This window comes from Pelodiscus sinensis, chromosome 2 (assembly GCF_052426305.1).
Source record: "Pelodiscus sinensis isolate ZL-2025 chromosome 2, ASM5242630v1, whole genome shotgun sequence".
NCBI classification, from domain to species: domain Eukaryota; kingdom Metazoa; phylum Chordata; order Testudines; family Trionychidae; genus Pelodiscus; species Pelodiscus sinensis.
Window position 1 is genome coordinate 213,660,780 of NC_143053.1, and position 26,916 is coordinate 213,687,695.

The 26,916-nt window shown below is 42.1% G+C and overlaps 1 protein-coding gene across 2 annotated transcripts in view; it reads right to left on the reverse strand.

The window, feature by feature from the left end:
• The window catches only part of DYNC1I1 (dynein cytoplasmic 1 intermediate chain 1), a 281,312-nt gene that overhangs the window by 59,230 nt on the left and 195,166 nt on the right, over window positions 1-26,916 (reverse strand). For both annotated transcript variants that reach the window (XM_006114494.4, XM_006114493.4), the window contains exons 11-14: window positions 25,885-26,031; window positions 20,580-20,693; window positions 17,246-17,379; window positions 11,737-11,881 (exon numbers count right to left, since the gene is read on the reverse strand). In XM_006114494.4, coding sequence (XP_006114556.1) covers window positions 11,737-11,881; window positions 17,246-17,379; window positions 20,580-20,693; window positions 25,885-26,031 — 540 coding nt within the window. The remainder of the gene's footprint in view (window positions 1-11,736; window positions 11,882-17,245; window positions 17,380-20,579; window positions 20,694-25,884; window positions 26,032-26,916) is intronic.

Below are 26,916 nucleotides of genomic sequence, written 5' to 3' on the forward strand. Positions count from 1 at the left end.
GATGGGCAAAGGTGCAGGATCGCATGGATGCAATTACAAGGCATCATGTCCACTGTTATTACAACACCATGGTACTCACTGCAAAGAGGAAGGAATATTTGGTTTCAGGCCCCCCAAAGATCAGTTATTTCTTTAAAAAAAATAGAAAATAAGTTTCATCACAGGGTGGCCAGTCTGGTATCACACTTGTGAATGGGGAATTATTGTGCTGTCTCAGCAGCCCCGTTGTTTCATTCTCAACATTCCACTTTCTGGGAGCTGCACTCTGGAGGGTGGGGAATATTGACAAAGCTCTAATGTGGCCGAACAGTGGTTCACACTGAGCCATGAGGATTAGTCGTTGTGGTTGGTAAGACCAGGAGGCCTGCAGAGTTTTCCTGGGTCAGCAGCTGCAGACTCTGAGCTAAATTAGTACCGAAGAGACCCCCATCTTTTAGGATTCTGAACATAATTCCTTTCCTTTTGATAACAAAAATTCAAAGAGCACAGTGGGGATTATTGTATATAAAAAGGGAATTGATAAGGAATTGATTAGCCACATTACAAATTTTTTAGATTTTTGTACATTGTCTTAATTATTTTGAAATATTGCACCGTTCCACATTTACAGCCTGATTCTGCACCACGATAGTCAATGGGAGTTTTGCTGTTAACTTTAATGGGCTTGGGACTTCATATTGTGTTGGCTGATGAACCCCTAACCCGAGTTTCTACTTTCAATATGTATATAATGCTTCTGCTGATTACAAGTGAATTTACACAAGTGAATTCTGAGAAAGAATTTGGCCCTTCCAGTTTGTCATGAGCTCCACTGCTCAGAAAATTCCTATTTTATTTTCATGCATGAAGATTTGTTCACAAGATGCTTTATAAGCAAGAAGCAACTTGGTTTGGAATATGTCTGCCTGCTAAAATGTATTTCCCTGTCACTATTTTAAATACAGTTACGTTGAAAACCAAAAATCATGAGAAACACTTAATGTAAAAATTCAAGGCTGTCTTGAAACCACCTGACTTCACTTTGGTTTTGCTCCTTAAAATTACCTAGAAAATACCATAATCTTCTTTTCGTATGGCTGGATCAGAGCCAGACCTCTGGCTCCAGAAGTAAAGGGCAAAAACTAAAAAATCCTGTCTGAACAGGCAGCTCCACCCTCTTCCCCAAGTCAGTTTGGCTTTTTGACAAAAAGTGAGCTCTGAAGCAAAATCATTCATTACTTTGGTCTTGGACAAAGCTCAAACTCCTGAACTCACATGACAGAACATTTCGGTGCAATCCAGCATGATAATGTTATCACCCTTTGTTTTAATCTAAAATCTGAGTCAGTGAGCATGTACAGCAATTAGAGGTTTTAATTACTTCTGTTAAAGATGAAGCCTTTATTAGAAATATACTTCATAGGGGCAGGTTAAGGAAGAATTCTTAGTGCAAATGGATCTCAGCTGGCAATAAAGGGGATGTGATGTAGCTGCCCAAGAGTGAAAAAATGAGATCAAAATAGCCACTGGGTTAAGTGGATACAATCACCTCGTAATCTGTGTGAGACAGGAGAATGGGCAAGGAGTCCATTTAGAGAGAGAAAGAAGACAGTCTTTTAGGGTATGTCTACACTAGCCACCCTAGTTCGAAGTAGGGTGGCTAATGTAGTCATTCGAACTTGCAAATGAAGCCCGGGATTTAAATATCCTGGGCTCTATTTGCATGTTCCCAGGCGCCGCCATTTTTAAATGCCCCGTAGTTCGAACTACCTGCCCGCGGCTACACGTGGCACGGGCTAGGTAGTTCAAATTAAAGCTCCTAATTCGAACTACCTAGTCCATGCTGTATGTAGCCGCGGGCAGGTAGTTCGAACTACGGGGCATTTAAAAATGGCGGCGCCCGGGAACATGCAAATAAAACCCGGGATATTTAAATCCCGGGCTTCATTTGCAAGTTCGAATGACTACATTAGCCACCCTAGTTCAAACTAGAGTGGCAGTGTAGACATACCCTAAGGTACATAAGACCAAAGAGTCCATGAGAGCCAGGAGGAGTATGTGCAAGACAACAGGGAGCAACGCTGTGGGGGAGCATGAAAATTTCAGTGGATTTGTGTCACGTAGGCTTGCTGGTCTATACTAAAAAAGGGGGCCAGACTGCCCAAACCGGAATACTTATACAAGCAAACCCTGCTAGTGGAGACACAGCTTATACTGACAAGAGTACTTTTGCTGGTATAGCGTCTATCCATTTCCCAAACACAACATATAACAAATGCACTTTTATTCTGTATAACTGTGTCTCCATGAGGGCTTTTGCTGGTGTAGAAATTACATAAGAAAATCACCTTCCTAACTGACACTATATACTGGGCAATGTTTGACATGTAAATGTGGTCTCACCTCATCCCAAGGAGATGTCTTCATAGCACCTCTGCATGTCCCCAATCCATGGAGCTGTCAGGGGCCAAATTGTGTTCCTGGCACAATTGTGAACAGTCCTTGGCCTCTAACCTATAGAAGCCTATTATGGTGCCAAGAGCCATATTCATAATCAAGGCTGGCTGAAGCACAATGTGCTCCTACCACAGCTTCTTCCGCAACACAACTCCTTGTCCTGAGGGCTAAAAAGGGAGGCAGTATAGAGGCTACTATATTAATGTAATGCTGACAGGCAGAACCAAACCTGCGACCTCTGGAGCTTAGTGCATGAGCCTCTACAGTAAGGGTGGGCAATCATTTTTGGTGGGGGGGGCCACTCCAAAATTTTGGAAAGTGGTCAAAGGTCACACTTTTCTGTGGAGGAAGTGCAGGGTCTAAGATGGAGGTTGAATGCAGAAGGGGCACAGAGTAAGGGACTGGGGTGCAGGAGATGGTGTGAGGTCTGAGAGGGAGTTTGGGTGAAGGAGGGGGTTATGACTGGGGTTAGGTGATTGGGGTGTAGGGCAGTGTTCTCTCTAAGCTGCACAGCAGCACAGGTTCACAGGTGATTAATCAGCCCTGCCCAATCAGAGGCTCAGGACTCCATGCACCTTAGAGGGAACACTGGTGTAGGCTCAGGGAGGGAGTATAGGTTCAGAAGAGGATTCTGGCCTGGGAGAGGGATTGTAGGAGGGAGTACACGGTCTTGGAGGGAGTTGTGACCTGGGGCAGGGAGAGAAGGGAGAGGGCTTGCAAGGTGACTTGGGGGAGGTAGTTGGGGTGCGGGAGGCACAGGTGTTCCAGAGGCAGGCTTTGGTTGGGTGGTGCTTACATAAGTGTCTCCCAGCCAGCAGCCCTGCAGCACCCCCAAAACAGGCTGGGCTCCATGTCTGCTGCAGCTCCAGAGCATTGAAAATGCAGCCTGCTCCCTCCACATGGCTCTCAACTCCGAGAGTGGGGAGAGGTTTGCGCTACCCCATCCCCAAGGCCAATCTCTCAGCTCCTATTGGCTGACAGTTTCTGGACAATAGGAGATGAGATATTGGTTGGGGTCAGTTCTTATTGGCTGATTGTTTCTGACCAATAGGGGATTGGGCTGTGGCAGGGAGATCAACCAAAGCCGCCCCCTCCTTCCAGAGTAGAGAGTCACACGGAGCAGCCCTGAGTTTAGAACTGTAGAGCAGGGGTGGGCAAGATACATCTTGTGGACTCAATCCAGCCAACCAAACCATCGGATCCAGTCCACGGATGCCCTTTATATATATAGGGGTCCTGGAAAGGGCATCCGTGGACTGGATCCGATGGTTTGGTTGGCTGGATTGAGTCCACAAGATGTATCTTGCCCACCCCTGCTCTACAGTTTGAGCTAAAATCCAGCTGCCTGTCATCTAAGGCTGTAGAGCACACTCATTCTTGCTCTCTCTGTAAGTGGTCTAAGAGCCACTGCATGGGACAGTGAACCACACCCAATAGGTATGTGGGTTACACTAGCTTTTCACCACCTATGGATTTTCCTTTGCAAGAGAAATCTTTAGCAAGTCACTTACTTCATCCATTGTCAAGGAATCTTTGCAACACCTAAGTTTTGCAACGCAGCCTGTTGGTTCTGAGGATAATGTTTATTGATCCTCAAGAGCCTATATGTATGGGTGAGGATTTCCGGATTGGTCTCTAAATTGGTTAATTTTAGCAATAGTGTAGGCAATCAGATGGATTTCTCACATAGCTCTACCAATACAACTTTGTCTGGACCCTTAGGGCCCCTGGTGAATTAATTGCTTTTCCTGTTTTAAAGGAAAGATCTGTCCAGGGCACTTCTAAAACAGAAATTACAAACTGTGGTGGTTTTGTGTTATGAGCAAATATCCTCTATGGCTAGAGGGAGCCCTCCCAACTCATTTTTAATGTTACTGCTGAATGCCACGGAGGCCTGAACCAGAGTTTCCAGAGCTGACATGTTGCTGTGCTTATCCACTGTGCAAGTTCAGTAGCTCCACGTAAGCAATGAAAAAGCAATGAAATAATAGCTTTTTGTGAGAAGGCACATGCAGGGAAAGTGAGATATTATTAAAGCAGGAGGAAGGTAGCCCAGTAGAATATTTAGTTTCAGACAATGTATGGTCTAGGAAATTATTGGAAATTAAAATAAAAAAGGACAAATTGATTCAGTGGTGGAAGTTCTGGGTACTCAACCATTAGTAACTAGCTGTATACTTTTGTCTCACAAAAGTAGCCTTTGTACATAATAGGATGTAAAATACAATTGTTTTCATAGAGCAGGGGCATGCAAACTATGGTCCTTGGGCTGCATCTAGCCCTTCAGCCTTTTTAATCCAGCCCTTAAGCTCCCCCTGGAGAGTGGGGTCAGCAGCTCACCTGGCTCCATGCATGTGCCATGGCTCCAAGAAGCTCCTGGAAACAGCATATCCCCCCATCCAGCTCCTACATTTAGGAGCAGCCAGAGGGTTCCATTTGCTGACCTCACCCCAAGCACTGGCTCCACAGCTCCCATTGGCTAGAAATTGCAACCAATGAGAGAATCAGGGGTGGTGCCTGCATGGAGGCAGCGCATAGAGCCACATGGTAGTGCCTCTGCTGGCTGGAAGGAGGACATGTTGATTCCAAAAGCTGCTTGAGGTAAGTGCAGTACCTCTGAGTTCCCCTCTGTGTCCCAACCCTCAGTCCCAGCCCTGATCCTGCTTGCAACCTCTCAATCCCTTGGTCTCAGTCCAAAGTACCCCCCTGCACCTCAAACCTCTCATCCCCTGCCCCACCCCAGGATCTATACTCCTAGCCAGAGCCCTCATCCTCCAACTTTCACTCCAACCCCATCCCCAGCTGGAGTCCTCACCCCCTCTCACATGCCAACCCCAATTTTGTGAGCATTCACAAATACAAATACAAATACAATTTCCATACCCTGATGTGGTCATTGGGCCTAAAAGGTTTCCCTCTCCTCCTTCATAGAATCAAAGATTATATGGCCAGAAAGGACCACTGTGATCATCCAGTCTGACTGTCTGCATAAAACATGCCATAGAACATCCCAAATTAACACGTGTTTGAACTAGAGTGTATCTTTTAGAAAAAAACATCCAATCTTGATGGAACCTGCTCCCCATGATAAGTTGTTTCAACCATTGTTAAGTTTATTGTACTTTTCCCATAAATGCTATTTTTTTCTTTACTTGTATCAGTAAATGTAAGTTAGTCTAAGTAATCTAAAGAGCTGACGCTGACTTCAGTTCATTGTATTGCTATTATAATAGATCAGATCAATGTCAGCAAATCGGATTTCTAGATCCTTGTCCATTAATCGCTTGATAATCTAGAAAAGGAAAAAGTGACAATTAAAAACTGTGTACAGTTCTAGTAAACTAAAGATATGGCCATTTTATGAATAATTTGTATTCTTTTGTCTAGCTCACATAATCATTCATTTTTTTCTGATTTATGCTGCTAGAGCCATATCCATCAGAGTATGCTTGACCTGCTGCGTTATTTGTATTGTCACCTTTTCTTTTGTATTACTATTCAGATTCATTCATGGCAGTACCTAGGCAGCAGCAGCAGTGAAAACTTTTTCACACCATCTTATTGATATGCTTCCTGAAGGGGACCACCTCTAGGTAAGAGACAGCTGTTTAGTCTTCAGGCCAAATTCAAAACTGATGTAAGTGTTGGTTCAAGTTACAGGCTGTTAGAATGGTGTGAAAGGATAGGTTGGTGTCATTTGCACCAAGATGCAGAAGGAGGGGATGACATCAGGAAAAAGCAACCAAACAGAGGCTATAGGAAGTTGTAAAGAAAGCGAATCCCTTGTTGGTTGCTTTGCTATTCCCTCTGATTGCTACTTACAAAGTGTAAATTACACCAACATCTAGCTACCAAGACTCCTGCCTGAAGCAGAATAATTCCACCCCAGCAACTTTCCTCTTCAACTACCATGTGCCTCCAATAATCTCCACTGGCTCCCACCGTCTTCCAACATCTGCCCAGGGCTTTGCTGTGCATCTGATCCACATCCTTTGTGCAATTTTTGCATATAGACCTCAAAATGAAACATAAATCTGTTCTGCTGTTTGAAATTAAGCCCTCCAGCACAGCATGGTAGACTGTGGCTGGGAACAGTACAGAAGAAAAAGGGAATAACAGGCAAGCAAAGACCATTGTAAAGAAGAGGCAGCCATGAAATGGGACTGGAAAGAAGAGTCTGAAAATGGTGCAAAAGAAGGAAGACAAAACTGAGTGGGAAAATAAAAGGGAGGAGCAAATGGCTAGAGGGACAACTGCTGGCTAGGTCCACCTTTCTCTGCCAGTCAACTCCCTTCCGTCTCTCAGTCCAATTATCAGCATTTGCCTTTCTAATTAAACATAAGTCAAAGGTGGGGACACAAGTATGGAGTGCTTTAACACATACAACTCTCTTCTACTCAACTATCCTTTCGGGTTATGTGTTAGCCAAAGGCACAAGCTGAGACCAGTGTATATAGGCAGCTTCCCCATGCTTCCCGAAGTGGTGAAGTGTAAGATCTGGAAGAGATGTGTGAGACTGGAAAGGGACGTTAAAATCCAGCACTCCCTTCCAGCCTGTACAATCTCCCTCCAGAAGCAAAGAAAACTTCCTCCAGTCTGCAGCTAAAATCTCCTTATGTCAGAATACTGTGCTGTACTGATAAGATCCAAGAAATCCAGGCCTGTTTTCTTCTCATGACATAACCCTCCAGAATTCCCACTTTACAGAGCAATTACAGCCATAATACTAATGATACTTGTATTGCATTATTTATCAACACAGCCTTTATTAATTACCTAATCAACAAGAACATTAATTAATTAACCTCACTTAGCCTTTCCAAAGCACTTTACATTTTCAAGGCACTGTACAGACAATATCTAATTAAGGACATGGCTCAAGAGAGAGTTTCACACTGGCAGTTCCTTTTGACTGTTCTGGATCCCAGTGCTGCTTTCAGGACATGGCATGCTCTCATGCATCAACAGCAAACCTTCTGCTCTCTTCGCTTAGAGTCACATGATGCCACTGATGCCTGCACATTACTTTTTCTTTTCTCTTGTTTTGGTTCTGTCACTATCTTAACAAAAGACATTTATTCATATTGTGATATTTCTCTGGATGTTAACAAAAGCATTATCTATCTATCTATCTATCTATCTATCTATCTATCTATCTATCTATCTATCTATCTATCTATCTATCTATCGAATAATCTGATGTATGATTAGTTGAACATTTATACCCACAGAGTCTTCATGTCTCAGCCAGTTGAGCATACCATTCCCAATTATTTGTCTGAACTCTGCCTTTCAGTGGATGGAAGAGTGTGTTAACCCCTAGAGCAGATCATAAAATGTCACAGCAGAATGTTTTAAGTGCGGCAGAGATTTCAATCTATCAGTCAAACTTGCACAACCCAAGTGCCTTTCACATAAGCACCAGGATGCTGCACAACAGCAACAGACAATAGAAACACATAGGTTTTATGTTTCTCTTTGCACTTGGACATGACTCTCAAGCTGTAAAAATAAAGGAATTGAATTCCAGGACCAAGAAGAATAATATGCAGAGGATTAAGAAGCCAGCCGCTATATGAATGAACAAATTTTAAGGCCTTTGGGAGCTGAAAAAGAGAGCGATCTGACAAAAAAGGAAGAAAGGGCAAAAGCAACTTTGACTGAACTGTCATAAAGCATTATCAGCACACAATAATTATAATTAACCTATTTTAACCTGCTTTATTGGTAGGCAATCAACCTCTCTGAAGGGCTGAACCAAAGCCCACTGAAGTCAATAGGTGCCTGTCCAATGGCTTCTTAAGCAGAAATTGGATTAACTGCAAACAGAATTAACCAAATGATATGCAAACAATATTGCAGTGGTCAAATGAGAAGGAAAAAGAAGTATAATTGGCATGTCTGCACAGGTCTTGTGTCTCAATCTGGCTAGATTACCAAGAAGATTAAAGTTTAAAAAACAGCCACCAGAAAAAAGCTCGCCTCATTCAGCAGGAGTTGAGTCAAACAGTTTTTCACTGGATTTTTGTAAAGGGATGATGGCGTGTGGACCCCTACCAATCAACACTGTGTCCAAAGCACTCTATAATTGTGCTATTGCCGTTTTAGACCAGTCGTCTAGAATACTGTAGCGTTATATGTTAAGTGTTATATAAAACAGCTGCCTGAAATAAAACGTCCTATTCATCTTGGGTGTAACTTCATTAATGCCACTGATGGATAAATTCAGCACCCACTAAGAGGGCTGCCAAGTATCATGAATCTCACAGGATGACCACTTATTTGGTAGTCCACACATCCCTGAAGCCTCGCTGAGATGTCATGCCTTTGGTGGAGTATTCTGCAGTTGTGGTTATCAGACACTAGGGGCAATCTTGGCAACTACTGAGCAGGCCTCTGGGGAGTCTTTCTGGTTCTCTCCTGACCACTCCCCTTATTGCTGAAAGGGCAGCTGGGAAGAGGAGACAGCAACAAAACTAAGTAGATGTGGGTAGGGTAGAAAGTATAGGTCCAGCATGGGTTCCCCTCTACCCAGAGACACTGTACATCCCCATCCAGACTCTTAGGGTATGTCTACATACAGAGTTTTTTTTCAGAAAAATAGCCATTTTTCCAAAAAAAACCCAAAACTTCAATTACATCCACACTGCAATCATATTCTTCCGAAAAAAAATTGAAAGAACAGAGGGGGTTTTCTGACATTGGTAATCCTCATTCTACAAGGAAGAAGCCTTTTTCCGAAAGAGTTCTTTCACAAAAAGGCATGTAAGGACGGGGAAGAGGGAGTTCTTTCAAAAGAAGAGGAAAGAGGAAAAAGCACAGGTACCCTGGTGGCTACTCCATCCAGATTAATCACAGTTGAAATGTGAGATAGCGTCCATTCAGTGTGGACGCTCTCTTTCAAAAAAGCAGATCACTTTTTCAATGCACTTTTGCTGTGTGGACGCTCTTTTTTGGAAGAAGTTTTTTCGCAAGAAGCCTGCAGTCTAGACATAGTCTTACCCAGCCAGTCCTCCCACCCAGCCACCCCCACATACCAAGTGCCCATCTTTCCACCAAGACCCCAGTTGCCTCCCTCCAGACAGATACACCAGGCATTCCCACCAGCCTTTCATCCAGCCACCACATATGCTTTCCCAGTCACCCTTTTAGTTACCTAGTTACCCGCTACCCCTATGGCACCCACCAATCCTCCAGACACATACCAGAATACTGATTATATCTCCAAAGTTTTGAGGAGCCCCATACCCCATCCCCATCACAAGCTGGAGGAGGGTGTATTGACTATAAGATGAGGTTTAGGGTTACATGCAAATTGTTTACACTATTAATTTGTTAATTTCTAGAATCTGTCACATGGCAGCTATGATCACTGATGTCACTGAAAAGGCTCCCCTTAATTACACTGGACATTGGATCGGGGGCTGAGATTATATATTTTAATAAACATATCATTAAGCCACTGCATAAGAAGAATTCAAATAACTGCCAAGCATTGAGGTAATTCCATTTCTATTTAGAGCATAATGCTGTCACATGACCTGTTCCCAGCCATATCTGTAGGTACATTTGCTATGCATCTGTATCATCATTTCCCACCCATGATGCATTTGAGGAAAACATGATGAGATGCTTTCTGATTGGGTGAGTTTCTAGCACTGGAATCCTGTTGGGTACTTCTGAAGATGTGAGCCAAACAACATCAGCGACTCTTAAAGACATTGCCAAGATAAAAATCAGCCATTTCAAAAACAAATACCTACCTACTGAATGGTAATGACACAATTTAGATGATTTCATCAGCAAGAATATTAACATGATTTACCTTTTACCACACATATTTAGATTTTGTTTTTTCATTCAGATTCCATAATGAAAGTAGCTTGGTCTTTTTAATCAAATTCATATTTCCCCCCTCAGTTTAGTTATCCTGCACCAAGACAATACTACTGAAGATGCAGCTTGCATCTTATTAGTTTCACCAAACTGTAAGACCACTGCGGTTGTTCAAAATAATCTCTCTGTGTGAGGTCTGTACACAATGCAACTCTGGACATGCACAGATACAGTGTGTATAGATTTTACAACTGATAGTAATTACATGAAATCTCCTCAGGGCTTGATCTAGTCAGAAGGGGAAAAAACCTTGCTTCTGTTCCAACACCTTGGGGCACTGTTTGCATATTATTAACCCCAAGAGTTTGGCCTGCATGTGGAGTGTGGTCACTTTGTGACTTGTAGTGCAAAACAACACAAACTGTAATCAAAGTCAAAAACATCAGTAATACATTCTGAGTTAGTTTTCAGAAGCACAATTCTTTAGTGAGTGCCAGAAAATGTCAACTTCTGTCAGAGAATCATATTTGTTAGAGATAGGAAGTATTATTCAAATAATGTACTCCACCACCAGCGATTTCGCTAATACTCCTTTGTCAATATATATTTTGTCAAATACTTTTTAGATCTATTACACTAATTATGCACAATAAAGTTTATTACCGATGCAATTCCATTGCGCTAGATTCACCAAATCAGATTGGCGGAACCTGGAACTGGGCCATTTTATCTCTTGGCACCAACTTGGACATTCCTAACTCCCAGGGGGATTTGCTCAAGGGAGTGCAGATGGTGTTATTGAAGATAGACTCCTATTCTTCTAGGAGATATGGTGATGCTACATCCCATTGGCAGAGGCTAGAGAGGAGATGGGGCAGAGGCAATGCCAACATTTTGTGGACTGTGCCAGCCCTTATAAGTCATCAGTAAACAGGAAACTAGGAGAGCTAACCATTACAACATTCTCCCCCAGTGGACTATCTCCAGTCAGGGGATTGTGCAGAGGTGTAGGCAAGGAAGTGCTGCCTATAGAGGATGGTAAAAACCCTGAAACGAATTTAGCTGAGGCAGCTACACCAAGGACGAATTTTAATCATAGTATCCTATCCTCATGCATTGCCTTAGCTAAATTATTACTTCATATGAGACAGATTCATCACCCTCTGAATTTAAATAAAGTCATTTACAGCTTAAACTTTAAAGGATTTCTGAGAATGATATTGTCATTTAACAACTCTTCAAAATCATACTGTGTCTCTTGTTCAATGTTTGGACAGTTAACTTGAGCAACAGAGAAAAGAAAAGTATTGGAAGGGAAAATAATTATTTAATAATAGTGGAGATAACCTTCTGTTGGAATAAATTAGGTTTTGATTGTAAGTTGCAAAAATGGGCAATATTTGCATATAAAAGTTACCTAAATATACTAAGCAAGCCTATCCAGTCCCCTCCCAGATCTCTCACCTTGGTGGTCCACAACTTGACTGTCCAGTCAAACGATGATGTGACAAAAAGATGGGAAAAGTCAATTGGGCCCACTGCCATGTGGCAATTGATCCCTGTGACAGGTCCTTGGTGGCCTTCAAAGATTTCACCAATTCCTGCTTTACTGCAGAAAGAAAAAATATATATTCACACTCATATTCAGGGATTTTTAAATAATAGGCTTTTTTATCTTCAAGTTCCTGTCTCACTATTTCTCTAGTAAACTAACCATGTATCTATCAGTTTGAGTTTTGCCTCCAAGGATAGGCTGCTGTGGGCACAATTCATGCACTGGGATGGCCAGAACCCCACATAAGGAGATTTTCTTACTCTCAGAATATATCCATACATGGCACTTGGATACAGTTTCAGCTATACCAGGCTTGGGCAAAATACCCTTCTTGGGCTGGATCCAACCTGCTAAGCCTCTGCCCCCCTCCTGCACCCATATCCCCTCCCAGATCCTGCACCACAATCCCCTGCCCCAGGTCACAAATCAAAACCCTTTGTCCCCTCCTTCACCCGAGTCCCCTGCCCCAAGTCACAACCCCAGGTCACAGCCCACACCCCTATATATCCCTCTTCACCCTAGTCCCCTAGCCCAGGTCACACCACCATATTGCCCAACGTTGCAACCCAAACCTCTGCTCCTTAGTCCCCTATCCCAGGTCACAACTGCCTTCTTCACCCAAACTCCTTCCCTTATTGCAAGCTCTCTTCTGCACCCAACCTCCATCCCAGACCCCACACCTCCTTCCATTTAATATCATGGAAGAGTGCCTCCCTTGACCACTTTCCAAATTCTTGGAGTGGCCCCCCCCATCAAAAATTATTGCCCACCCCTGAAATAGCCTATGCTTTAGAATGCTATCTATGAACAATAATAATGGAGAACTCACAGAGTCGAGTGAGCCATTATTATAAGAATTAGCCATTAAAATTCAAAATGCAGGAATAACACTGGTTCATCATTAGCAACTTCCTTTCTTTCTAAATATTTGAAATAACCTTCTCACTCCAGTTAGCTAGTTTACCAAGAAGCAGATCCTCCTCAGCTAACCCCACAGAATTCAGAGGAATTATTCATATGATTAAATTGAACAGGAAATGTCACCAAGTCCATTTCAGATTTCCATTTCAGAGGAACAGAAACTGCAGTACAATTAAATGATGGCCACATTCCTAAAACTTAAATATCCACCTGGGCTATTGAAAAAACAGATTGACAGAGCCAGATGAGTCCCCATACATCAGCTTTTTCAGGACAGGCCCAACAAACAAAATAACAGAACACCACTAGTCATTACCTAAAGCTCTCAACTGAAACCCCTCCGGTTCATCATTAACAATCTACAGCCTATCCTGGAAAATGATCCCTAACTCTCACAGGCCTTGAGAGACAGGCCAATCCTTGCCTACAGACAACCCCGTAATCTGAAACAAATTATTCCCAGCAACCATGCTTCGCACCTTAAACATACTCACCCAGGAACCCATCCTGCAATAAACTCCAATGCCAATTCTGTCCACGCATCTACACAAGCGACACCATCACAGAACCACCACATAAGCCACCACATCAGAGGATCATACAGCTGCACATTCACTAATGTGATCTATGCCATCAAGTGCAAGCAATGCCTCTCTGCCATGTATTTTGGCCAAACTAGACAGTCTCAACCACAAAGGATTAATGGATACAAATTTGATATTCAAAATAGTAACCCACAGAATCCTGTTGGGGAACATTTTAACTTGCCTGGGCACTCATTAATGGATTTAAAAGTGGCTATCTATTTACAAAGTAATTTCAGAAACCAACTAGAGTGAGAGACTGCAGAACTGGCCTTCATATGCAAATTTGACACATCTAGCCAGGGATTGAACAAAGACATTTCTTGGATGGATTGTTATATTCAACACCCAAATAACATAAAAAGCTAATAAGTATCCAACATTTACAGTCCACTCTGTTAGTCTCATTTAGCATGGACACTTTAATTGACAAGTCTTTTCCCCTCCCCTTCTCCCTTCTTTTTCTGCTCTTGATTGGTAACTCTGGACCCCCCCTGCTCCATTCATTTGAAGAAGTGAGTTGTGCTCATGAAAGGTCATGATACCATCTATATTTTTGTGCTAGTTTCTAAAGGTACATCTACACTGCATGCTTATTTTGCAATAAACTATTCCAGAAGAAATACTCCGGAATAGCTTATTTTGAAATAGCACATCTACACTACAGGGAAGCCTCAAAATTAGTCTGAGGCAGGCTTCCCTAATGTGGATATGCTATGTCGATTTAGAGCCCCAGGAGGCACTGCGGAGTAATTACTTTAAATGGCCCTGGGGAGGAACTATTTCAAAATAGCAGCAGTGGAGTGTCCACACTACTGCTATTCTGAAATAGCTATTTTGGAATAGGCATTGGAATGAGGTTTGCAGAAGTTGGAATAAGCCATCCATTATTTTGAATGTATTTTGAAATAATGAAATTGCTGTGTAGACGTTCACACTGTTATTTTGAACTGACGTTATTTTGGAATAATGCTGGTGTGTAGCTGTACCCTTATAAACATGGCTACCCATCTGAGACTAAAAAACTGGATGGGATCTCCTGGGTCATCAAATCCAGTCCCCCTGTTCTCATAGACAACTTTGTTATCTCATCCTATTCAGAAACATGAGGAAACACCAGAACAGCTATAAAGGAGGAAAACATATAAATCTCCATTAGAGAATGTACACATAATCCTGGTTTACACTAGGAAGTTATTTCGAAATAGCTCCCCTTATTTTGAAATAATAAGCAGCATGTCTCATAGACTCATAGACTTTAAGGTCAGAAGGGACCATTATGATCATCTAGTCTGACCCCCTGCACAGTGCAGGCCACAGAATCTCACCCACCCCTCCCAGAATAATCCTCTCACCTATATCTCAGATATTGAAGCCTTCAAATACTTTGAAGACCCCAAGATGCAGAGAATCCTCTAGCTGTGATCTGTACCCCATGCTACAGAGGAAGGTGAAAAACCTCCAGGGCCACACTACCAAGCCCATTATTTTGAAATAACAGTCTGGTTATTTTGAAATCTGTACTCCTGTTTTTCTTGGGGAATAAGCTTATTTTGAAATAGTTATTTTGGGAGGTATTACTTCAAATGTAGTTATTTCGAAATAACTTCCTAGTTTAAACATGCCCATAGTGTGTCACTTTGTTACTCACTCAGCCCTAATAAATTTTCTGCTTCACTGTCCAAAGAAAAGAGAATAACAACATGTCCCCTTCATTCACGTGGATATACGCACCACACAAGAAACAAACTCATTTTAAATATCACCAGCTCTAACACAGCCATCAAGTCTATGCAGTCTTATTCCTTGTTCATAGGCCCAGAGTGAATGCAAAGCAGCCAGAGGGCAAGACTAAGAACAGTATTGGAAGAAATCTTTCCAGGCTCTCTCTTCAAACACTCCTATCAGCTTTAGCATCAACACTGAACCAGTAGCTCCATTGCCACTGGATATCCGCCAGTGGTTGAACTCTGCAAAACCTCTGAGGAAGCACTGATTTACTGGCAGTCTTATTGTGGTCTTTCCCCCAGCCCTGCCTAGATATTTTATAGCTAGGTTCTGAGATGAGAGGAGAATAGCTTGCGTGGCTGTTTTTCCTAGATGCAATTTTCTCCAGATTTTTTCTCCCCTCTGTGCTGTGCAGTGTAGAGAGCCCTGAGGAGCTATGACAATAAAAGGCAGTGTGGGAAGGGCTCCCAAAACAACGCAGGTGAGAGTGGCAAAAAAGCAGCATGTTTTCTTCATGCAGGGAAGAGGATACAAGGCAAGAGCAAGATCAGTTGACACTTTCTGACACATACAAAGGAGTCCAAGTGCTAAATTAGAAATAACCCTGGCAGCTTTCACTTATCCAAATAGCCAAAGATTAATTCAAGCCATCAGTCACTCCCTCACTATAACCCCTAATAAGAGACATAAAATGTTGCTGCTGAACTATCCTTTATAAATATCTGACTATTTGTTTAATATTATCAATATGCAACAGAGGGCCCACACTTTAAGCACTGCATGAACATTAAAGAAAATTACAGAAAGCAACAGCACATAAAGCTGCATCACCCAGCCACATTTCAGAGTGTTGAATAAAATGTAGACCCACTGCCGGGAAACTGAAGAGCTTGTTCTTTACAAGAGGCTCTCTAGAATGCTGCACAATGAAAGTGTTAGGAGTTAATGCAAGCACGCAAGATGACTGAGACTCATTTTAATGAACATGAGGAACTGATCTTTGAAGTGCCTCTGGGGAGATTCCTCTGGCTGCTAACAGCATCCTGAAATAGTTTACAGGGTGCAAAATAAGGAATTCGTTTAAATTATGGAAGTGGATTTACACCTTCGCCACATTAGGTGAAGAATAAGAAATCGTTGTTAGTGTGTTCATAGCATTAAGGCTCTCCTCTGATCTAACAGTTAGGGTGTGTCTAAACTACATTTCCCTCTACCGATCAGCCAAATCTACATGGCCCCATCGACGGAGCCATGTAGTTTAGACACACCCTTAGAGTCATAGTTCATACTTTGAAAGATCAGCGTGTTGGGCACATATCCATAAGGCAAGAAAACATTCTAATGGGCTCTGGGCAGGCTTTACCCTGTGCTTAAGAAACCCTCACCTAGCCACCTTCCTGTGAAAAACATTAATGGTGTGATGGTGTGCTGCTTACTGAGGCAAAACTCCCATAGAAGTTAATGAGAGCACAGGTTGCAGGATCAGACCCCTGACCAAGAACAATACCTTTTGGGAGACATTTTGTCCTGCATTATGCAGGTGAGCTCCTGAGAAGATGGAGAAATAAGCTTCTCTCCACTGTAACCTGCTAGAAAAAGACAGGCTGCAGATGTCACTTGAGAACGTTCTAGGCTGATGGGGCACAGTTATCCATGTGGGGGCTGCATCCAGACCCCCAGCACACATGAGGCACTGAGAGATGTGCACAGTGCTTGCTTCAAAAAATAGTGAGGAGTGCTGCTGAATGTTCTCTCTGAACTTTTGAGGAGCCTTTCTGTCCTGTGCAAGCAGAATAGCTCTGAGACTCTTCTGTGGGCTACTGCCATTTGTCCTCTTCTGTCCCCACCCCAAGGTTCAGCGGAGCAAGGTCAGAATGTTGCCCTTTAGCAGACTCTCTTTTTACCTGATATTAACTACAGTCTAGAGATGCAACTGGGCTGACTCTCCAGTGTGCAGACCTACAATGAAGCTAAGGGTTGTGAACATTGGGCGATGAGGGGTGGGCACGTTATAGCCTTCTCTCGTGACTAATTTTGATTGGAATACCCTAAAACAAAACTATCTGTACTGCGGTAAAAGTACCGAACACCACTAATAATAATGGACCAACCCATGAAGCTGATCACAACACACGAGCACTTGCCTCACCTCTATACTGGATAGACAGATACAGGATATAATCACCTTCCATGACGACAAGCCGTGTAGACGGTACCCTCCTCACTGCCAACTACAAAGTTGTTGACATCTCCTGTTGGGAAAGCCATTCCTGTAACTGCCACCGGCTTCGATTTATTGAAGACCAGCTCCATGCTCTCCTACCAAAACAGGCCAGAGTTATTTCTTGTTTTTGTTTTTCACCATTTTCTAAATGTGTCACAGTAAAATCATTTGGCTAAATTATAAGAGGATTTTGCACAGAGCATTACAAAGAAGCCACCGTAACGTCACAAACCGTGATGCTAGATACTGCCATTCACGATGCCACGTATCCCAGGTTTCAATGCGGCTGGAATTCATCAGTTGTGCAACATCTTCTTAAGTCAGGCAGAGATGACAGGTGAGAATTTAAAAACTAATGGTGCAGAAACTAAAGATAATACCTTAATGGATGCACTTGTCAGCCCCAGGCTCTAATAAAACATACAATACCCTTCTATTTACAAACATTCTTGAAATCAATTGTTTACGGAGAAACACAAGTAATATCAGATACACCCAGCACACTTACTGAACAATGCCATTTGTCCCTCAGTAGAACAGACTTAGAAAGTTAGGGTCAGGTCACCATAGCCTTTCTAAACAGCATTATTCAAGGGTTGCTGTAGCAACCATAAACATTTACTCTGGGTTTCATTGTCAAGTTGCAAGCCTGTGAGCATATTTTCTTTCACTTTCCCTAGCCATGCTTCAGTCCACGCTGTGCCATGTTTTGAAGAAACATCAGAATGGATACTCTGTTTTATTAGCACATTATTTAACAAGATTTTTTTTGTACTTATATAGCTCATAGCCACATACATTGCGTAACTCAAGAATGCACAATATAGATTATGGATTTAGCAATTTTCATTTGTACCTAGTTAGCCAGGTATTTTTCCTTTTTCAGAATTCCTAAGTCACTAATCTTTTAGGGCCCAAACCTGTAGTCTTCCCTTCCAAGAGAAGTCTTACTGAAGCCTGATGGGAGTAGAGTCTGCAGAATCAGCTCTATAGTATTCCTTATTAGCTGGAATATATCCTCCCATGAAAAACATTTGCATTTGTTAAAAGAGCCAAAACAAAAACTAGCAAATTCATAGACATAACAATGTGCTTGTGTGCGTGCAAATCTTCATAAGGCAGATCCTTGGCTGGTGGCTAACAAGGAGCTCACACGTTAATCGAACTACAACAATTGACATCAGTCAAGGATCTGCCTCTATAAACACAACTGTCAATCTGTGACCATAATACCAATGCTTTTTTGAAAATCTAGCCCCATTTTTCTAGGAGTTTTAAGTCTGTGAGACAAACCAGCAAAACCCATGAAATTCCAAGCTGTCATATGCCATTCTGTCAAACATCGGCATAAATTCAGCATAGGATTTCTGACTCAATGTAGAGTATACCAGGCTGTTGGAACTCAATTCCGGACCTGCTGTGTGCATGGGCATTCCTTTTAAGTGGAGAGGTTACAGAATGGGTATATTCATAAACCCTTGTGTCACACTGTATCGTTCTGCTAGGTAAATACATTTTGTCAGTGTCTTATATTAAAATCAAACTACTTATATGTATCTGCACAGGAGTAGAACTAGCATAAATATTCCTTTCAGGGGAATTTTTACTAGATATTTTAAAACAAGATTACACAACTGCTATAATGTAGTGCTTTGGTCATATGGCTTCCAGGATGTTAGAGACACAAGTTGGGTGTGGTAATATCTTTTATTGGAACAACTTCTGTTGGTGTGAAAGACAAGCTCTGAGAATTAGTTTCCCTGACATGAAGAAGAGCTCTGTGTGTAAACTTGAAAGCTTGTCTTTCTCACCAACAGAAGTTCATCCAATAAAAGATATTACCTCATCCACCTTGTGATCTATCTGCAGTGGGCCAACTGCCTCGTTGGGCCCATAGGCAAGGTAGGAGGGGCCTGTTCCATGCTCCCAGAAGGGGAAGGGGCAGGACGGGGCTAGGCAACCCTCAGCACCATCCAGAGAGCACCCTTGCCCCCATCCTCAAGGAGCCCTTAGTGCTGCCCAAAGCATGCCACATGGCACTCTGGCACCAATTCAAAGAGCACGGGGCTCTGGATGTTGCCAGAGTAGCAGCGGCAGCAGCCAGGAGCTCTAGGCCCTTTTGTATTGCTGGGCCCTGGGCCAGTTGCCCCTTTTGCCCGTGCCCTATTGGCTGGTCTGTGTAACTCACACATTGTAATGAAAGCCAGTAATTCAACATCCTTCTTCACAGTAAATAGAAGAAAGAGGAGCTATTGGACTACAGCAATATTTAAACAAGTGTCTCCTAAGGTCTCTTTGAACATCAAATTTGGTGCCTAGTTTCCATTTATAATCATGAGTGATTTGGAAATTTTTCCCGGGTTTCCTTTTCTTTCTAGTACAAAAAGGGGTGTGTGTGTGTGTGTGTGTGTGTGTGTCACACGCACGCTGGAGAAAATATTTCTAAAACTTTTGATTTGCATAGTTTTTGTTCCTTTGGTTATCGAATGTACGACAAAGCTAAGCATTCCTACTTGTGGGATACCATAGCTTGGAGACATATAAGTGGGTCAAGTGTGTTCTGCAGCCGTGCAATCTAGTCCATATTTCTGAAACAATTTGGGCTATGTCTAGACTGCAGGCTTCTTTCGAAAGAGGCTCTTTCGAAAGCATCTTTCGAAAGAGCCTCTTTCGAAAGATCGCGTCTAGACTGCAGGCGGATCTTTCGAAAGAGCAATCCGCTTTTTCGAAAGAGAGCACCCAGCGAGTCTGGATGCTCTCTTTCGAGGAAGCCCTATTTACATTGAAGAATGCCTTCTTTCGAAAGAGAAACTTTCGAAAGAAGGCGTTCTTCCTCGTGAAACGAGGTTTACCGCCATCGAAAGAAAAGCCGCGTTCTTTCGAAATAATTTCGAAAGAACGCGGCTTGAGTCTGGACGCAGGGGAAGTTTTTTCGGGAAAAGGCTACTTTTCCCGAAAAAACCCCTGAGTCTGGACACAGCCCTAGAGTAAGTTCAATTTATACCACAGGCGACTTCTATAATTACTGTGCTTTAAAGTGGATTATTTCATTTTCACTTGAAACTGACGTACATATTAACATATTACAATAATTACATGATGTGTAGTAAGGGAAATGGGTTTTAGCTATTACAGAAGCCTACTGGAAGCAAGATGTACTTTTTCAAGTGCATCCATTGGTTTTAGTTTGTGTAGGATGTGAAATTTTGGCTTTTAGGAACTATCTTCCATTGAGCAGGTATCTGTTTTAACCAGGAGGCTCTCTTCTTATGTAGGTGAAAACAAGCTCACCTACCTGTGGTGTTGAGAGCATATCTAGGCTCCAGGAGCACATTTTTCCATCCGTAGAAACTGTGATGAGATTGTGCGCATTCTGTGTCCCAACCACATTTACACAGTACACGGGATGCTGAAAATGCAATGACAAACAGGAATCCAAGAATGCACTCTCACTTTTCAAAACCAAATTACAAATGTCAGAGATGTTGCTTTAAAAAAACGATTAAATAGTCATATACTGCCAACGTAATACTGTGTTCGCCTACTTGCCAGATAGGAATTTAACTTGCTTTCACTTGGAACTTTAAAAGCACACTACGGTTGTGGAAATGCACAGCTTCATTTTACTCCATCATACAACTGAGTAATGCTGTGAAAATGCTGAACGATGTGGATGAGACTTCATTCACAGGGACATGCTTGATTCTGCTGATGGCTTTTGATGCTGAAAATGACTATCAGAGAGAAGCAAATCTTCCAAATGGAATGAATATTTAGCTTGCATTGGAGAAAACAGCTTCACAAGACTTGGGCTTTCCCACAGTTTGGCTGCTATGTCAAATATTTTCAAATGTATTTCAGTGGAAAAAATATGAACAAATCTATCAGCCTTCTTCATCATGAGCCAAGTAATATACTCAGAGATATTAAAGAAAACCTAGAGTGACTTCACTAATTTGTGGAGTTACTCCAGACTCATACCAGTGGAACTGAGGGCAAAATTTTGTCCACAAACATTAAATGGGTCCATGTAACAAGTTAGAGTGTTCATGGTACTCTTATTCTCAGGCATCAATACTCTGGGATCCAAATGGTCATCTGACATCTCTTTGATGGCCTATGGGAAATGAGATGTTGCTCCAAGCTCGGTTTCTAGGGGGCAAGTGTTCTCATAACCAAACCACTGTCACATCTGAGCACCTTTAGCAGCACCCTTAGAAGAATGGGCAGGGTTTGGATGGACACTAAGGGTATGTCTAAACTACATGGCTCCGTCGACGGAGCCATGTAGATTTGTTGTTTTGGCAAAGGCAAATGAAGCCGCGATTTAAATGATCGCATCTTCATTTACATTTACATGGCTGCCGCGCTGAGCCGACAAACAGCTGATCAGCTGCTTGTCCGCTCAGCGCGCTAGTCTGGACGCTCCCCTGCCGACATCAAAGCCCTTTGTTGGCAGCCCCGGTAAACCTCGTCCCACAAGGAATAACGGGGCTGCCGACAAAGGGCTTTGATGTCGGCAGGGGAGTATCCAGACTAGCGCGCTGAGCGGACAAACAGCTGATCAGCCATGTAAATGTAAATGAAGCCGCGATCATTTAAATCGCGACTTCATTTGCCTTTGCCTATGTGTCTAATCTACATGCCTCTGACGACATAGGCATGTAGTCTAGACACAGCCTCTGAGTGCACTACCTTTTGGCTAGTACAGGTGGTCCATCTAGATCAAGCATAGCATGCTTAAGCAGGGCAGCATTGGGAAGCCTTCACTGCTTCTGTTTATTCTGTGCTTTTTGTGTACAGAGAGAATACATCAGTCTCTAGAAACTGAAACTTGTCACTTGTCCCTAGCACCACATTTAATTAAATAAATTATAATTAAGGGCCAAATTTACTAGTGGCCTCAACCCAGCTCTCATCAATGTTCTTCCACCCTTGTGAAGACAATCACTTGTGTGCACAATATTGTGCACACAATAGCTGCTACACAGAATGTTACATAAGTAAACCCCAGTTAAAGGCCTGTATTCACCAGTATTCACCTTTGCAAATTAGTGCTAGTCACAAATACAGCTACATTTTAAAGAAATCTCTTTAGAAGGTACCCTTCACTTGACCCTTCCTTATGTACCAATTAACATAGGAATAAAAACTCATTAGCACATATTGTTACATAATAAATTTAGTCCCCTCAACCTAAGTGGTAATGGGCATTTGGCCTGTTCACAAACCCACTTACAAAAATTGGTAAAGTAACCCTAAGGCTGGGACTGCATGGACAAGAGGAAGATATAAGTCAAATAGGAAGACAGTAGCCAGAATAATCCTGACACATATGGCCAGCCCAGTGGTACCCTTCCTGTAGCATGCCTGGCTCTAATCAGTGCTAGTAGCTGTCAGTTTCATGAGCAATAAAATTCAAAAGATGTAAGAAAACGAGCAAAACGAATGACCTTGCAAAAAGCAACTGTACCTAGCAAAAGTCTAAATGGGCTCCTTCCTTTCACAGGGTAGATGCCAGCTTGTTTTTATTTATTTTGGAAATGAAATCATCATGCAGGAGGTTTTCGTCTTAATTAAAATTTCCTGTACTTCCAAATACAGCTGTGTGGTGGGTGTGAAAGGAAATTTGTGAGTAATCTGTGGTGGGACTCTCTTTCCTGGGCACCAATCAATGGGAATAAATGCACGGGATTTTTTTTAACAATGTTAACAACATGAGCTGTATTTATTCAGATAACTGAAGAGAGTGACAACAACCAAATACTTGTTTTTCATGGAGGATATTTATTTAAATAAAAATAAATATTCAAACTAGCATTTAGCTGCATACTATACAAAAGAACAATTTTATTGATTCAGTATGCTTCTTGGAGTTTAATAGGTTAGAGTATGTGTCTGCTTTTCACAAACCAGGACTTAATTTAAATTAGACAGGAATTTTGCCTGTCAGGATTGTAGGAATAGTGCTTAATTTATGATTATTCTGAAGCATGATCAAACTCCTTAAAAACATGATCCCATGTTAGCTAAGAGTTTAAAAATGGTTATTTATAGCTGGCCACATACTCACACAATGCACACCTATGAATAAATCCAAGTAATCTATTTCTAGTTGTCATAGGCATAACATTAGACATTGACCTCTGCTACTGTTAAAATGATCCAAGTTTAAGAATGTCATTCCCAGGTGGTATAATTTTGTCTACAAATTTTATTGGGCACAAGGGAAGAACAAACCTTCTCAGTAATTTTTTTCTTCTTCAATAGGTTTTGGGTCTCAATCACTCCATTTTCAGTTATATTTGCAGTTTCCTGCCTCTAGTTTTTTGATCTCCCATGTTACTAAATCCCCACTTCAAGGCACAGCATTTTCTTTCCATGAAGTTTGAGCAATGTTAGCCCACATAACTACTGACAAAAAGGACATAAATGTTAGGGAAATTCAAAATAATGGTGTAGTTGTGATCCACAGCAAAACTGGGGCATTAGAGTCAGACCAAAACGGATGATGTTAGAAATTAGGAGAATTATATTCTTTTTCCTCTTCCAAAACCCAATTCTTAGTCTGAACATCTGCCATTTTCTAACATAAATGGCAATGCAGTCATCATCTTAGTGCCATACTCAATGTTTGGCACTAAATTATGTGTAATGATGGTTAGATGTTGACTTTTAACCCCAGGGATTATGTTGTCACAGCAAACTAAAGGTTGAAGCTTGAATAGTAAATTACAAAGGTAAAATCAGAGAATCACAGAAGCGAGAGGTGGAAAAGATCTACTAGGTCATCTGATCTCTCCCTCTGCCAGCTCAGGATCATTTTCTTCCTTTGTCCAGTTCAGTTTCTTTACATTTCAGGTAATTGCCTATTGGAAGTTTATTCTGCAGCCTAAGAGATTTCATCATTACAATTTTTCCTGATGTTCAGCCTACAAACCCTGTACTAAATTTCATTGCATTATTCCTGGTTGTTTCCCTAATGCTTCCAGAATTATCCCTCCCCGGGGCGGAGGGGGGGGGAGGAGAGGGGCTAAATCAGGCATTTAACCCACTGCCTGCCCCAGCCCATACTGAGGGTATGTCTACACAACAACAACATTATTTTGAAATAACTAGCATTATTTCAAAATAACATACTCTATGTCCATACAACCAGCAGTTATTTCGAAATAGTGTCAAAATACTGTCAAACTGGAGGACTTCTTATTCTGACTCCTGTAACCCTCATTGTATGAGGAGTAAGGGAAGTCGGAGGAAGAGTGCTCTATTCCAAAATAAGTGCTGTGTAGATTCTCCCAATTTTGAAATAAGCTATTTCAAAATAAGCTACACAATTGACGTAGCTCAATTTGCCTAGTTTCTTTTGAGTTAAGCCCTGCTGTGCAAATGCACCTTGATTGTCCAAGAGCTTGTGCCACAGCTGCTTGGAGTATGTAAATGTGAAGTGACTGTCTAGGAAGGAGTATTGCAGAAAGGGATTTAGGGATCATAGTGGACCACAAGCTAAACATGAGTAAACAGTATGAAACTGTTTCAAAAAAAGCAAATATGATTCTGGGATGCATTAACAGGAGTGTTGTGAGCAAGACAAGAGAAGTATTTTTTCTGCTCTACTCTGCGCTGTTCAGGCCTCAATTGGAGAATTGGGCACCACATTCCAAGAAAGATGTGGAGAAATTGGAGAAGGTCTAGAGAAAAGCAACAAAAATGATGAAAGGTCTAGAAAACGTGACCTATGAGGGAAGAGTGAAAGAACTTGGCTTGTTTAGTTTGGAAAAGAGAAGACTGAGAGGGAACATGATAGCAGTTTTTACAAATATCTAAAACGGTGTTATAAGAAGGGAGAAAAATTGTTCTCCTCCGCCTCTGAGGATAGGACAAGAAGCAATGGGCTTAAATTGCAGCAAGGGAGGTTTAGGTTGGACATCAGGAAAAAATTCCTGCCTGTCAAGGTGGTTAAAGACAGGAATAAATTGCCTAGGGTAGTTATGGAATCTCCATCACTGGAGATATTTAACAGCAGGTTAGACAGACACCTGTCAGGGATGATCTAGGTAGTGCTTGGTCCTGTTTGATGACCTCTTGAGGTCCTTTCCAGTTCTAGTTTTCTATGATTCTATGATTCTATGTGTGTGTATGCATGCCTATGCAATTAACTTCATTCTCATTACAATGGCAGATTGCTCCCATGGTGTTTTGGCTCCCCTCCATGGACCAGTACAAGCTGGATGGACAGGGAGGAGTCATGAGGCCTGTCTTATCCATATACCTTTTTGGAAACTAATTCCCCCCAGTGGGCAGCAGGAGAAAGTTGTCCCTGCAGTCCTCATAGCACTGAACCATTATTGTTAGATGCCCTTGTTTGGACATGCAACTCAGGGAGACTTCCTGCACACCCAACCATGGGCCTTACATCATCCTTGGCATGACACCCATTGAGCATGCGAAGGAAGTTCCCACCTAGCTTGTTTCCCATCCATTTCCCCTTAAAATCTCTTATTTTCTTGCATATAATAAAAAATATTGTAGCATTGTAGCAATTGCCCAGGCTAACAGATTGAAAGTTTATTTGCAAAGGCAATGAGATTGAGCCTTACCGTGTGAGCAGCAGCAGAAAGGGGTGTACGCTGAACTGGAGTCCTCCTATGACTGCGATTATCCCACAGGACAATTTGGCCAGAGTACGTTCCGCCAACAACCAGGTTGGGGTGAAAACGGGCAAAGCAGACAGACATCACAGACGACTACAGCAAAAACAGGGTCAGAGAATGAAGAAGAGAGATCAGTTGCATTTCTGTTCCTTAAGCATATTTTAATCAATGCTCTCAGAAGCGCAGTACCCTATTGGACAGGGAATTCCATATGATTTATGAAAATATGCTTATGAATATGACATAACTGAAATATGCTTTTTGCAAAATATTTAATGTGAAATATCATTGGAAAGCTTGTAATCTGCTGAATATGATTATCCCATTTGTATGCATGTTTCATTCCTATATTTGAAGTTAGAAATGTGAAGTACAAATCTGTGTCACTAATGTAGTCATGCTAAGTGACAGCCACTAGTAGTAGTCAAGGAACTAACTCACCTTTTTTAGTAATAAATCCATTGTAAAAAAATTATTACCGGGGGGGGGGGGGGGGCTGGTGGAGGGGGGTAAAGAGTCTGTGCATAGCTCTCTTTTAAAAAACCAAAACCCAATATTTCCATTTACCTTGGTGCCAGCAGGGAAATCTTGCCTCTTCCCCATTGCAAGGAGATCCTGGATCCCTCTTGCTCCTTCTCCCCACCCAGGAGATATCTGCCTCTCTTTACCCTCCGTTCCCCCACAGAACCATGGCCCCAACTTGCTTGCCCGTCAATCTGTTTACCCTTTCCACTGGATCCTCCTCAGAAGGTCACTTTAAAGCAATGCAAAAGATTCTAGGGGTATGTTTGTGAGAGAGTGGATAACCCCAATCCCTTCCTCACCTGAGGGGACATCTAGCTATAGCTCTGGGGAACACAGTATGTCGGACTCTTTATTGGATCAACAAATAATCTATGCAATACATAAGCTTCGGGCTAAGAAAAGTCCTTTTCAAGTTGCAAAAGGGGTCACTTTCCCTACCGCTGTCACTTGGCT